We start from the raw sequence: 15744 nt of genomic DNA on the forward strand, positions 1-15744 counted from the left end.
TTAAAACCAGATGTTKACACACTCTGTGTAAGAAACACACGTAACTTCTCTGGCTGACTATAAAACAGACTAAACCTTTCTAGTTTTATGGAAAATTACCAAAACCGTTTCTATTTCCTGAAAGTCAAAATAGAGAGTAAGAGAATTTATTTGATCACTATTGGGCCAGACACACTTCCACACACTTCTCCCAGTAGTTTATTGGGAGTTGAGCCCATTTCTCATGACAGAACTGGTGTAACTGGATCAAATTAGTGGGGCATTTTTCATGCACACACCTTCTCAGCTCTGTCTACAGATGATGTGTGGGACTGAGATCAGGGTTTTGTGTAGGTCACTCCAAATCATTGACTTTGTTTTTGTAAGGAAAACAAAGTCAATGATGTGATTGGATGATTGGATCATCATCCCTTTAGAAGATCCATTTGCAGCTGAGTTTTAACTTCCTGGCAGATGCCTTGAGATGTTGCCTCAGTATTTCCACAAAACATTCATTACTCATGAGGCCTTCTCTTTTGTTAAGTGCATCAGTTTCTCCAGCAACAAAACTCTCGCGACATGATGCTGCCAGCCCCTTGCATTGCAACTGGCTTAGCACCAAAATGCATTGAGGATCAGTTGTCGCTCCTCCCAGACCACTCAAGTCTTCCAGTGTGTCTATTCTGCATCCCCAAAACCAGAACTAAACACAAAGAAGTGGTTTTCAGTTTTTATGCTCCTCTAATTTGGAACAAACTTCCAGAAAACTGAAAAATGCCTTAAATCAAGGCTGAAATCCCATTTGTTTTAAGTCTAACATTACAATCTGTAGGGTGTTCCTTGACTTCGCATAATGGCCAATATGGCACTCCACAGGACATTTTTTCAGAAATTTAATATGTTTGTTCAGGTGTGTATTTGTAGACATGTGTGCGTGTGTGTGCGTGTGCGTGYGTGTGCGTGCATGTGTAAACATTTGAGTTTATGAAAAGGAATATAACAGTCTCCTAATAAAAAATGTCTGTTGTGATTATGGCATTTAGAAAATAAAAGTAACATTGGCAATGCTAACATAAACAGCAAAAATGTTGTCTTATTTATCTTCAGACAGTAAGAAACAATGAAAATGCTGTTATTTAAAAATTCTATGTAAATATTTGTTTTCAACTGTATTCCTCAAACAAAGACATGACAATGGCTTTTGCTACTGAGATGAGAAACAGCCGCCAGGTATTTACACTGGTTGTACATGAAAATGAATCTGACAAAACGATCTATACTCTCACTCAACAGCAGAGTTGTACAACAAAATGAGCAGACAAACATGCCTGCGCAGGTTTTCCGGTTTTTGCACACGCCTGCTGGTATTTTCAGTTCATCTGCTGTGGGCAACACCACGTGGTTTCTTCAGCCCGATTCCTTGTATGATTTTATTGCAGCCTTGATTAGATACATGTGACTGACTTGAAACTCCTGCTGGCAATACATGACTGACTGGAGAAAAGCAAAGATCCTCCGGAGCTCTGAAACGTAACAAAGATTGAGTCTTGTGGGTTCGCGAGGCCAAAAGGCGTTCACCGGGAATTTGATTCCCCATCACTGTGTGAAACAAGCTTGGCCTAGCTCACCTCATTTCATAAATTCACTTCTGAAGATGTTTTTGTTTTTGCAAGTCAGCTCCACTACCTCACAGAAGAAAAATGCTTCACTTGCCACAGAAAAAACTGCCAAGATGAGTTAGAAAGAGGAAAATATTGGGGTCTCGTACACTGCAGAAGAATTCAAAGAGGGGGAGAAATGGAAACCTGACCGACTGACTTAAAAGCAGAGCACATTGTGATATTCTCCAGAATAGCTTGGACAATTCCCCTCTTTCTTCCCTTAGACTGCTTTTCATGGGGACGGAGCAAGTAATGGAAAGAGCCCAGCTAGGATTTATATCTCGCTGGATGCCAACATAAGCTGGGTGCCCAATTTTTCTTTTACAGTTAGGTAGATTACTGAACGATAGAATATTTGGACTTTTACCACATCAGAAGTTAATTCAGATCTCTATCATGCATAGAGCAAGAAAGCAGAGAAGGTAGGAAAACCACAATTAATTCAGTGCTCAAAAATAGTAAACCAGAGCTCAGGCATTTCTGGAAATCAGTGTGAACCGAGGGTCTTAAATGCCACACAAATCTTGTGTGGTCCTAACTTTTCAAATTCTCTTTCTGTCTCTCCTCTGTCTCTTCCTCCTTCTCTTAGATTTCACCCCCTCCTCCCTTTTTTCATGGCTCTGAGCCTATGAGCTGGCGAAGGCCCTTCCTTGTTACACACCCCAGCGGGGCTTTATAAAGGAGGACCGGAGGTCTCACCAGCCACACACAGTCTCTGCCTTTTGGTCTTGTTGCTTGTTCTTCCTCAGTCTCCAGGTTGGATTAGGGATGCTGATGGAACGTTGCGGGTCCAACAATTTTCAGGTTATACTTTTGGGCCTCATCATGATGCCTGTAGGCCTGGCCGCTATGGACAGCCAAGGTGAGAAGATGACAGGGTCAGGATATTGGTAGTGTTTGCGGGCAGACTAGAGCATACAAGCAGGTAACCACAAGCTGGAAAGTGTGGGTTTGTGACGGCAGGCGTGTTGTTGAGAACTGCATGAAGGCATGGTCACGGCTCAGGTGTGTGGGTGTCATGGAAAGTCTCTGCAGATGAACAAAGCCTTGAGTGAGGATATTTTTTGCCTGTGTCGGTCTGTTTATGTAAAGTGTTGGACCTTCTGTTTGACTTTCCGTTGTTCTAAAGTTTTTCTGGATGAATGTTCTTTTTTTTAACTTCACTGACTTGAAGCTCCTTAGTGAGAATGAATGGACAGAATTTTAACTGTGTTGGCAGTTTATGCTAATTCCCTGTGTAAACCCTGTTCTTGTTTATCTTAGGGCAAAGTAAACATCAACATGTCAGAAAATGTCTCAAATAAATGTTTATGCACATATGCTGTCCTTGCACTCCTTTTTTTTTATTTCTTAACTTCTAAAAATATTTCTATTTTTGAACAGGCTTTCATGAACTTGAGAAGGACCCTTCCTACTGGGACTCAAAAGCAAAGGCAACACTGGATGCTGCACTGAAGCTCCATCCTCGACAACACCGGGCTAAAAACATTATTCTATTTCTTGGTGATGGTAGGTAAATGCTTTTTTTGTGCAAAACTGCTGACAATTCCATTAGATATTGCCCTGCCCTGGCATATTATACATGCATTATATGTGGATGTATGCAAAAACAGTGTTAATAAATATTTACTAATACTTTATTTATGATATCTGAACTAAGCTTTTATACTGTTCAAAACCAAGAAAATCATTTCATGTCAAATGTTTAAAACTCATGAATGTCAAAAATGCTTACATGTTAATGGGTCGATGAGAACACCGGTGTCATCATAGGTTACTGGTTAGTTATTGAAGGATGCATCTCACAAATAACTAGTTCTGACCACCACTAGAAACTCTTTTTGTGCTGATAATCAAATTTTGTCATAGCCTGAAGGTAATAAAACTTGACATTTTTCAAGACAGCGGGATAATACAATAACGGCTTTTTCTCGTGATGACTACAAATGATTTTGAAATTGCAGCAAAGCAAAAGCCTTCCTCAATTTTCAAAAACATGGAATTTCAAGTAAAATAATCATTTGTTGAACATGTTATGGCCTGACAAAACCAAATTTTAACCTTTGGACACAATTCCAAAAGATAAGTTTGACGTAAACATAATGTAGAACATCACAAAAAGCACACAACATCCACAGTGAAATTTGGTGGTGGCAGCATCATGACCTGAGGCTAGTTTTTGGGTTCATTTACAATTTTACCCACCTTTTTATATATATATATATAAATGAACCCAAATGGCTGTCAGGCGTCTGTCAGACAGCTCAAGATAATGAAGGATTTTGCTTGTAGCTGTTTTGTGAGTCACGCCTCCATTCAACAAACCTCATGAGAGGAACATTATAGCTTTGCATTGGCTCATTTATTAGATCACCTGAAAAAGGTTGTAGACATATTTTCCAAGAAAAGATGTGATAGGATCCATCCATCCATCCATCCATCCATCCATCCATCCATCCATCCATCCATCCATCCATCCATCCATCCATCCATCCATCCATCCATCCATCCATCNCCATCCATCCATCCATCCATCCATCCATCCATCCATCCATCCATCCATCCATCCATCCATCCATCCATCCATCCATCCATCCATCCATCCATCCAAAAAACGTGCTAAAATAAAAAAAAAAACATATTGTGCTCGAAATACATTATAGTCTCCAAAGATTATAAGTAATATAGCATGACAGTTTGGTTGACTGAATTTGGAGAAAAGGTTCAAAATACCACATATGCATTTACTTACTATTGGTTAAAGAGTAGATTTCCCTTGGAAACGGCTTTGGTCTCATAAAAATAAATTAGCAGATGTCTATTGTATGCCATTTAGATTTTCTTTCTTAAAGCACATTCATAAAGTATTTTGATGTTCCTTGTAGCTCATTTTGATTTCTTTTTGGGTCCATTGCTACATTTATTGGCATCATTTACTGGTGATTAACTGTAAAGAGTAAAGAGTATGATGGCATTGGCCACAAAGTTTTGCCTGTGCATGAACTATCCATTAACATAAGAACATAATATAAGTGAGTTCGAAATGAAATTGCATTGTAATGTTTTATATTTTCCAACTTGAAAGGGCACCTTTGTGTTGTGTTTACTGACTTCTATAGCCAGTGCTGAAATGTTAGCCTTGTCTTCTGGCATTCTCAAGTAGAGACAGCTACAGTGAAAAGGAGACCATTTACATCTGGATTGGATAGAAATTCTTATTGTGTGTTTATATTTACAGTCGACAAGGCATTAAATTCATCTTTGCAGGAGAAGCTGTTTAAAGGCACATGGATTAAAGAACAGTTTTCCAGTTAACTATTGCAGTATCTGTTTTAAATCAAACTCAGTCACATTTCTGGGTGGTCGGGTTCAGTTTTCTTTGTGCATCTCCCCTGTCTGCTGTGCCCAGAGCCTGTTCTAAGTTTTACGACTGTGATTTTTGAGTTAAATTTGCTGCAGCTGCCTTAACTCAGCTAGGATTTGTTTCTTTTAAACAGGCAAAGATAGAGCAAATCCCTTAACTGTTTCACATAATTCACTAAGGGAAAATTAGTTCCATCACAACAGAGTGCTATTTTGACCTGGAAAGACTTTTTTTTTAATCTAAATTTTGATTTTGCTAGTTGCATGTTTTCTTTAGAGATCTACATCTTCATAATATTTTTAGTATTCACACGAACTAACGAAGCAGTTACAAAGGTAGCGGCATAAATTTGTGAYTGAATGTTTCATATTATCAAACTGGTGGCAGATAATGTGCACAATATGTGCTGTGAGTTTATGTAATGTCAAAAGGGCGATGAATGCCTGTGAAGCATTGCTGGCAAAATATGTGATTAATTATGTAATTGCTTTGAGATAACAAAGATGAGAAAAGCAGATGGGACATAAAAGTGAACTTTATTTGTCTGTCATTCTTCGGCAGGGATGGGTGTGTCTACAGTTTCAGCAGCACGTATCCTGCGAGGTCAGAATGAGGGCGGGTCTGGGGAAGAAACGGAGCTGGCCATGGACACCTTCCCATATGTCGCCCTCTCTAAGGTAGTGACAAAAAGTAGAACTGCTGACATAGAAATGATWAAAAAAAATAAAATCTTAAAATTTTTAGTTTAAAATATCCTGAAGAGGTGTTATCTCCAAGCTTGAATATTTGTAAGTAAGTCGGCATACCCTTAAGTAAAAGAAAGCAACTACTTTTTGGCATTCGGTTAACTTTTGTTAATCTGCTTTTTGCTGGTTGAAATTTCGGTTTCAGTTTAAAAGTAATTTTAGAGTATATGCGTACCACAATCTGCTCCAACAATGGCAACACTTATTTCATATGTTTTTCTGTTTTTTTTTGTATGGTTTTCAAATTTCAGGCACACCTTGACTTGAGCCTTGACATAATCTTGAAACAGTTAGTCTTGCATCTCACATTGTGGTGCATCTCAGTCTTCTGAATCTGATTTGACCTTTTAGAGCACATTGAATTCTTTGAGGAGTTGGGACAGAAAGATGGAATGAGTAATTATGAAGGATTTGGGTTAAGACTGCCAGACTCCCAGCGGAACCTTCTAACAATTATAGTATTCTGTGAGACGTTTACTGAAACTACAGCTCCTCCAAAAATAACGTCCCAAGTATTTTTTTATAACTATTTTTAGATGCTTTGGTAGTTCAGTCAAGGGGAGGAAAAAAATTGTCTGAGTTGGTTATCCACACTCACTTAGTCCATATTTTTTTTATTAAATGTCAGTAACCAGGAGTTTCCTTGACATTTCCAATAGCAAAGAACGCTAGTATTTCATTTCAAAACACATTGTCCATTAGCTCCCAAGGAAGCCATTGAAGCTCAGTAGTCTTTTATTCTTGCTGCTGTATAACCATTTTTCAATTATTCACATTCATCAGCCAAAAAAAGTTAGTTAAAAGTATGTTTCTTTAAGGTGCTTAATAGTTTGCCAGGAATTGTGCATTAAGCTCTTTGACCATTACTATACTAAGTGGAAAAGAGTTTACAGTACAGCATAAATATAAGTAAAGTCATGATTCCTACCAACACACATTTAACTACACAGTGGAACATTGGCAACGTTGTTTTTCACATCCCCTGATTGTCCAGAGGTATTACTTGTGAGCTGGCTGGAAAATCTYACAACATTTCCAGAGTTACTGCTTCATTAGTGTTCTCATTTCCCTCTCCTCTGAAACAGCTCAGGAAAACTGCAAGGTTGCTAAGTTTAAAATGGCAAACTAAAGGTGAGCATGCAAAAGCATACATGCAATTTTACTATTCTGTCTTGCTTTAGCCAGCAAACTCTATAATAGAATACTAATCACTTTCACAGAAGAGAAATGTTAAAACTTTAGCTTTGCAAATGGAAAATCTGAAGTAACTTACCTTATTTACCACCACAGACACACTTGGAGCATGAGACTGTGAAGAGAGAGCTGTGCTAAATTTTAAGCGCACACATGCATACATTTAAATCTTCCAACTTAGTTTTGGCTGCTTAGTAAAATTGCACTGTTCATTATGAATAAAGAGAGAGAAGATGAAAAACAGAAGTGGCACTTGGCTTTCCAACAGCATGTTGCATCTTGTCTTTTAATGAGCATGCACTGCTACGTAAGTTCTTAAACCACAAAACTGAAAGAGATTTAAAGGATTTTGTTAATTCACCCTTTAATTAAAATGCTGACAATAGGCTGTAAGTAGTGATCACAAATTCTGGGTCTCACATCGCTTTCTGGGCAAGCTTAATCCCTAAATTATTGTAACTTGAGCATTATGGAGAGGTTGAGTATTTATTAATTGTAGTTTTCTGTCTCAACCAACAATCAAGACAGATTAAATCTTTGTTGGGATAAGTATACATATATATATTTTTTATTTACTCGACCTTGGAAATCTTTACCAAGAAGAAGTAACGTTTGATTATTGTGAGACTCTGGTGTCAACACAAGGTGCTGTTATTGCTTATGTTGCATTGTATAACTTGCATATTTGTTCTGAATCTTCTTAAAAGTAAAGCAAAAAGAACTGTATTTCCAAAAACCTATCCTGAACATTTCAAAATATTTAGTGCAAATTCATGCTATGTGTTGCTGTTTCACAGCGCCTTGTAAAGTACTTTAWAATGGAAGAGATCCATTTAAAGGGATCCACGACTATTTAAGCATATTGGCCTTAAAATGTTAGAATGTACTTATTGACTTAACGATTGTGGTGTTTTCTGCATAAGGACTCACAATTACTTCAAAGATTGCATATCTTCAGTCTATTTTTCAAATAAGCAGGTTGCCTATTTTTTTTACCTGCACAATGCATGCCAGGCAGAAGATGTGGTTATGCTAAAATGTGGTTCAAGTCTACAAACAAAAAACAAGATTTCAAGGAGGAGGAGGTCAACGAGGGCAACCCACAACCATAAAATGGCCTCAAAGGATTCATGAGCGGTTTTATATGAGATATCTGCTGAAACAAACGTGACCGGCTTGTAATCGACTTTGTTTACTATAATAGCTAGAGCTAACACCACTAGGATGAGTTAACTCGAAATTAAAATCTCAATGGATTTTCCTGGTGACATGAAGTTTAATATAAAATAATATAAAAGGACACTGGAAAACAATGAATGCGTGTTAAAAATGCTGAAAAATCATACAAGCTTGTATTTTTAGACCGTGTCCACTTTACATGTATTTGTTCAATTGTGTTCTGTTTCTAAAGACCTACAGTGTGGATAAGCAGGTTGCGGACAGCGCCAGCACGGCCACGGCCTATCACTGTGGGGTGAAGGCCAACGCCAAGACAGTTGGACTCAGCGCTAAAGCAGTGGCCTATGAGTGCAACACTACTTTTGGAAATGAGGTCTACTCAGTACTACGACGTGCAAAAGCCCAAGGTACACACAGTAGATCACTGACAACAGTGGGTGTGCGGCATCTTGGAAAGGTCAACCAGTTGAAACTGCACTCTTATCTCAAGATACAAATTAACCATACTTACCTAAGATGAAAAAATGTGTGGGGTAAAACAATCATTCGATAAGCATGTGGTGTCACATATTGTGGTTCTATGCAATGAACAGGTCCACTTTTCTAGTGGTAATTTTGTTCATTTATAAAAAAAATAAAATAAAAAACACCAGATGTATTTCTGATTTGAGTATGTCTCTGGGTTGTACAGGTAAATCAGTGGGTATTGTGACCACCACACGTGTTCAGCATGCCTCACCAGCTGCAGCCTATGCCCACTCTGTCAGCCGCAGCTGGTACAGCGACGCAGACCTTCCCTCCAGTGCTCAAAAACTTGGATGTGTGGATATTGCTACCCAACTGGTCACCAACTTTGACATTGATGTATGAAAGAACAGCTTATTATCTTCCAACATATYYTGAGACTGATTAATTATGGTAACATTGGTTACATATAGGAACTGCTGAGCATATGGCAGAGTTAMTTTTTAGACAATGTGAAATCTATAGCGTGTGCCATGAGGATATGCAGAGACATCAAGCAAACCTCTGATCTCCAAAAGCCTGTGTTAAAGTCAAWAGCAGTCACATTAAATAAAATYAACAGCAGCTAWCTGTTAATTTTTTCCTCCAGTTCAGGTAGCATTTTTAAATGGAAGGACTTATGGTGGCTGAAACTGCAAAAGGCAATTAACCACAGTGATGCGTTGGAGATCCAAATCACTCTGTTTGTAAATGTTGCATGTTGCTTTACCTTATYTGCATTAGTTATATGCATAGCCTTGATGCGGTCAGCCATGTTACTCTTTTATTGTMATCTTGAGAAAACATCTATGCTAGCAAGTTGTGACAGGATTGCTTTCACCAAATCTTTTAATTTCATTTTCAGCTTTAAAATACTTGAAACAACAGGCATGCTAACAAATTGGCTTATTCAATAGCAACATTATACAGCAAATGTTGCCGTAAGATTACTAAAAGTTGAGAGTAGTCAATTACTTCAATGCGGATCCTTTAATAAACACCTTAAGCAAAACCCTGGGTCAATATTTGGAATCACACACATATGGATGGCTATCACTACCTCCCATATATATTTTAAAAATGAATTATATTTTTTTTATTTACTGAAGCTACTCCTTTGCTTGACGTAGCTTGCCAAATAATTTCTACTTCATCCTGTAGACGTTTAGACTGAAAAGATTCTAACTTAGGACTTGWACATGTTGCATGTTGTACACCATGTATTTTTTGAAGCTGTACAGATAAATTCTTTAAAAAGTGCCTCCACCGAYATTTTGCCATGTGATTTTCTTAAAGGTGATTCTTGGGGGAGGAAGAATGTACATGACACCAAAAGGCACTCCGGATCCTGAGTATCCTACCTCCTCTTCTCGTAAGGGAAACCGCAAAGACAAGAAAAACCTTATTGATGTGTGGTTGAATGCTAAACCGGTAGGGTTAATGAGYATTAGCTTGATGTATTATCTACCATTTTATGGACTTCTGCTACTAACATATAWGTGTGACCATGGATTTGTTTTTCAGAACAAGAAATCACTGTATGTCTGGCATAAGAAGGAGTTTGATGAGATAAATGTGAAAACTACAGATCGTCTGATGGGTGGGTGTGCAAGTAATATATAACCTCTTTATCTCTAAGTAGCGCCTTTCATCTTTACAGCCATTTAAAACAGTCATGTGTTGTGTGTAAATTTGCTTTTAACAAGCATAATCAGGTCCAACTATAGAGATAAAGRCTCAAGGGTGCATTTMTTGCTGTGACGATGCATTTAACAGTAATCCAGGTGCAGCTACCAAGAGTACACCATCTTTATTATCTAACTATCATGTTGTCCTCTGATATGTGAGGAGTTCAGACTCTTGAACTTTCTCACTGGTCCTATTTTGAATGTTTGTTTTTTTTCTGTGGCCTTTCTTTTCACGGCTTTATTTCTTCTAAACAGAGCTGAGTCWTTACTGTCTCCAACTGTAAATCTCATAATGCTGAGATTTCACACCYTTTTATTTGGGTCTAGGTCTTTTTGAAGCAAAGGACATGAGATTTGATGTTTTCCGGAATACCACACGAGACCCATCTATTGTGGAGATGACGGAAAAAGCAATTCAAATCCTCAAGAAGAATCCAAAAGGATACTTCTTGTTTGTGGAAGATGAGTATCATGGGATTGTTGTTGAATTTAAAATCCAAACAAGAGCTCCAGAAAGCACTTATTTGCAATGCTGTACCTGAAATAACACAGAATCCTGATTGTGCATGATCATGTGCAGTTGTTGACATTTGTTTTTTTTTCTGTGTTGTATTACGAGGGAGAATTGACCATGGACACCATGATGGCATTGCAAAACTGGCGCTAACTGAAGCTGAGATGTTTGATCGTGCAATTGAGCGGGCAGCGCAAATCACCAATGAGTCTGACACACTGACAGTGGTAACTGCGGACCACTCTCATGTCTTTACCTTTGGTGGTAACACACCTCGAGGGAACCCCATTTTTGGTATGATTCTAAGAATATCTGCTTTAATGCTGTTCATATTAAAAGTTGTGTGAAAGTATAAAAAAACATGTAAGACCAACAAAGTGTTTTCCTGAAGACTATAAAATGTTGACCTACTCTTGGGTTTCTTAGCTCTAGAAATTCCTGGGCAAAAGGTTATTTAAGTTCATTGTAATCTGCTTTCAAAATGACATCAAAGCATGTGTAAGTGTTGAGGAATACCTTGCATGACAAACATTATTCACTTTCCCACGCAATGATTCAGGTCTGGCGCCAAAGAAAGCAGATGACGAAATGCCTTTTACCAGCATCCTTTATGCCAATGGCCCTGGTTATGTGCATGTAAATGGAACCAGAGGGAACATCACAACGGTGGATTACTGTGAGTCCAGGCTAATGGTTTTCAGATGCAGCTGCTTGTCTCTACTGATCTGTATACAGACAGTTTTAACTGATGTGGTTATGGCTGACTCATGCCTGAGTTTGTCTGAAAAACAAAGATGAAACATAATGCATTCATTTCATTGTGATCTGTTTTCTTTTTCCCGCATAACCCTTTGCATTTATGTAACTGAACTTTTAAACTATATTTGCATGTMTTTGTGACACGTTGAGAAAGATGGAAATACACATGCATTTTAAGTTATTGCACGGAATACCTTTGATAGCCCTAAGTTTTGCTCACCATTTCTAAATGGACCAGTATTACTTTTTGGAACAAGTTTTTATGTCTAATAGCTATACACTGAACCCAACTCCATATGGAATTTGATTTCAAAATGTATCCATCTGGAGAGGCAGGAAGCATTGCAAAAGAAATACATGTGCACTTTGATGCTTTTATCCGCAGCATTGCAGTGAAATTACAAAGCAACAATAAACAAAAGGGCACCAGCATGCTTTTCCAACCATCTGTGCCACTCTACAGAAAAAAAAGACTTTTTCTGAACTGTAGAAAAGATTGTATTATTTTTAATCATAATAATTTCAAAATAGTTTATCTCACTTCCTGTCCAACATGTGCTTCTTGTATTTTAAAAGTCAGGCACTATTTCTGCATTTTCCATCAAAGGAACTTCAATTACCTTCTGGGGCTTTGGAAAGCTGTAATTAGTTTTGTTTGAGTAAATTATGGTAGCTTTGGAAAACCCTATCATATGGGCCAAACTACAAAAAAATKGTATGAGGCAAAGGTAATTATAGTATTAGTGCAAAAGCAGGAACAACAAATAAAAAAAAGTCTTAACGACAAGAGCAGTAAATCTAGCATACTCAGTTTTCAGTTGCAGTATATTTTGTTATTTCATATTGCAAGGAACATTGGGGAAAATAAATATTAAACACGTAAACATTCTTCTTTTAATAATGTATTTCTAATTATGTTATTGACATGAAATTCACACCAGGAGTCAGTAACAAGCCAAGAGGATTACACAAACTTTTTATCACACAATGTCAATGTCAAAATGTCTTGTATAGAGAAACTACTCTATTTGTTGTTCAGGTTGTTCAGGTATGTTATGTAATCTTGYAGTTCCGGTGAGCTCTATACAGTGTGAATTTCATCCCAATGTCTTCCCATAGATTTTTTTAAAAGTTGGATTTAACTAAATTGATTGACTAGGCAGCTGTGTTTTTTTTACCCTGAGACCACTTGAGTTTCTTYACTGTGGTATCATTGGGTACTTGAAATATACTTGATTCAGATTCTTATTATTAATGTGCTGGAAGATTTTCMTTTTCATTCTTTCTGCTAGTTACATGAAGTGTGCCTGTACCATGTGCTAAAAAAATAGCCCCACATCATGATGTTCACACCTTCACACTTCACGTTTGAAGGTGTGAACTTATTGTGCAGCCCAAGTGGCATGTTCTCATATGTTGTAAGWAKTGATATTTAAAGAGTACAGGTTTGTATCTAATATGAYCAGACTATATTTTYTTAATATTTAATTGGCTTGATTGAAAGCTGTATAGAAAACTTTTCACAAGTTTCAACACACTTTTTCTTCAGAAGTGGAGTTTTRCATAGTGAGTCTGTATAGAATGTCTTTCAGTTGAGTGCATTACTTATTGTTTTTATTAAAAATCTAATTAGGACTCTCCGAAACACTGAAACATTGGTCATCAGTTAGGACTAAAATAACAGGTTATGAATTTGCACTGATACTGAGTAGTTTTGCTTTCAGAATACAGATAAAATCTAACTATTGTCCTGATTATCTATAATTTCTTTTTCTGTTTAATTCTTATTTCTTCACTCCAGCTTATTTTAATGACCTAATTTATGGACTAATTTTTGTTGATTTCTTGGATATGGGTGTTGGGAATACAGTGTGAATTTCATCCCAATGTGGCAATTAGAAGTATATTTAGGGAGGAAAAAAAGTGGATGTGTTCAATATTTAAATTACAAATGCTGTTTGCTGGTTTATATGTAATGGTCACTAATGGAAGTATTAAATTACATTCATTTTAACGTATTGGATTTTTTTTTTTTTGTGCATTTTGCCCTTGTCTCCTTGCAGTGGATGAGGAGTACATGCAGCAGGCCGCTGTACCACTGGATGCCGAGACACACGGTGGAGAAGACGTAGCCATCTACGCCAAAGGTCCCATGGCTCACCTGTTTCATGGAGTAAAGGAGCAGAACTACGTAGCACATGTTATGGCCTATGCAGCCTGTTTGGAGCCATACAGAAACTGCCCTCCTCACCATCACAGTCATTCCTCAGCTGGGTGTGTGAACAGACATTTAGGCCTTTTGATCAACATGCTTGTCCTTCTTTGGTTTTTAAGATGACCTTCATCCACACACATACATTTAAACTGTTACGATTATTTGCATGCAGTAAAAYAAAGACTATGGATTAAGTGCTTTCAGGTAAATATGCCAGCAAGCCCATTTTGTGCGTGGGCTGGAAAATCARAGTGCATGGATAAACACTGACAGTACTGTATTTATTACCAAAAACYCCTTGGATCATGTGGTAATGATCCACACACWCTAGTGTTTTTGCCATAGATTTACAATGCAAGTTTGAGCATGCAAGTGTTAACTAATCTAAGCTGCCTMGCAATAAAAAATAGAGCACTGACAGCTTGTTCACATGAAAATATGCAAAGATSAACTGTTATTCTTTTGTAAACTGAAACTGTTTTTCAAGAGACAATTAAAGACTCAATAATTCATCCAACATTCCAATTGATCAATGTACAAGTTCAAACAGACTAGACTTGCACTAACTTGTAAGTTCATGATTTAGTGAGATGTTTTCAGAGTTCTTTATTTTATGACATGGATTTACATGAAATGAAAATGTACTGTGTGCATAAGTTTTTCTCTGAATAACTTGAAGCCAAGCTGGGGKCCCTTTGTGGTACATCTGTTGGCATATGTACGTTTACTGAAGGAAAACAGTGACTTGATCAAGTAAATTAAACCTGAACTTTGAGCTGTTTTACCATTGTTACAATATTAAATGACCTTYAATGAGCCAATATAAAAGGTATCTTACTTGGTCTCCTATGGTCAATAAATAAATATATATATGGGTGTGTGTGTGGGGGGGGTGTGTGTGTGCGTGTGCGTGCGTGTGCGCGCGAGTGTATATGTGTGCAATACATATACAATGCAGCAATGCAACAATTTATCTAAAAGAACATTGAAACATTTTTTTTTCTCACTTGTATTTACTATTCAATAATTACTACTTTCATTTATCATAAATGCTGCCTCACGAGTTCTGTTCTGCATTTTTTTTTGTCAGGTACTATGACTTCATTAATCTGATGTTGAATACATTACCTGATAAAAAAAAAATCCACCATAATCCCCTCTTTTGATTAGGAAATATGTAATATTTTAATATTAATTTCATTAGTATTTATTTTATCTCGACAGTTTAGTCTTTTTGCAGCGGTGACCACAGCAAGGCTGGTAGGAGGCTCCTTCTGTCTTTTTCTTCTGTCAGAAACTTTTCCATTTCTAGCCTGAGGAGCAAAGCAACTTGATGAATGTCACTGAAAGCCAATCAGAAAAATGAAAATGGCAACAAAAAAAAACTCCCTGAATTGCTACTTTGTGGGACAATAAAGACTATTTCTATCTTCTGTCTCCATCTTGAATAAGTTATTTTAACTTATATTTTATAATAATGACTGAAAAACAGATTACATTTATATATATAAAAAATAAAATTTCAGATTTACACATTCTTTTTTTTTTTTTTCATTTTTGTCCCTCTAAATCTCTGAAACTCCCATAACGCCCCCTGCTGGCCCCCACTTTTAAAAAACATTGCACTAGAGGACAACTAGGTGTCCTCCTTCTTTGCTCAACTATGATAATAAAGAATCTAAATCCAAGCTATTTTTAATGCACTGACTATGTTACTTTGCAATAGCAGATATTTCAATATCACACTTTTAAAACTCAAAACCGTTTTGATGAGTTTGATAACAAAAGGTTTTTCTGTAGAATCAGGTTTGTTGGGAGGAGTTGGTGTGYTCTTAGTTGTTGTTGTCAACAACTAAGAAAGAAGGGGTTACTCAAAGCGGCATACATAAAAGATATCACGTTTTATGATAAGGATACAATTCTAAGAAACTAATAGTGTGT

At 37.1% G+C, this 15744-nt stretch overlaps 1 protein-coding gene across 1 annotated transcript; it reads left to right on the forward strand.

Moving 5' to 3' along the window:
- Positions 1-2337: 2337 nt before the first annotated feature.
- Positions 2338-14624, forward strand: alpi.1 (alkaline phosphatase, intestinal, tandem duplicate 1). The gene is made up of 11 exons (XM_008406805.2): positions 2338-2502; positions 3024-3149; positions 5566-5681; positions 8356-8530; positions 8815-8987; positions 9924-10058; positions 10152-10227; positions 10643-10777; positions 10932-11123; positions 11389-11505; positions 13652-14624. The coding sequence occupies exons 1-11, from the start codon at positions 2409-2411 to the stop codon at positions 13924-13926; spliced, it is 1614 nt and encodes a 537-aa protein (XP_008405027.1). The 5' UTR covers positions 2338-2408; the 3' UTR covers positions 13927-14624.
- Positions 14625-15744: the final 1120 nt, after the last annotated feature.

This window comes from Poecilia reticulata, linkage group LG4, assembly GCF_000633615.1.
Source record: "Poecilia reticulata strain Guanapo linkage group LG4, Guppy_female_1.0+MT, whole genome shotgun sequence".
NCBI lineage: Eukaryota > Metazoa > Chordata > Actinopteri > Cyprinodontiformes > Poeciliidae > Poecilia > Poecilia reticulata.

Bases quoted from the DNA above. Each gene is read 5' to 3' on its own strand.
- alpi.1 (XM_008406805.2), top strand. From the start codon at position 2,409: ATGCTGATGGAACGTTGCGGGTCCAACAATTTTCAGGTTATACTTTTG. The intron at 10,778-10,931 runs ATGAGTATCATG...GTGTTGTATTAC, and splicing joins ATACTTCTTGTTTGTGGAAG to GAGGGAGAATTGACCATGGA. The intron at 11,124-11,388 runs GTATGATTCTAA...GCAATGATTCAG, and splicing joins TCGAGGGAACCCCATTTTTG to GTCTGGCGCCAAAGAAAGCA.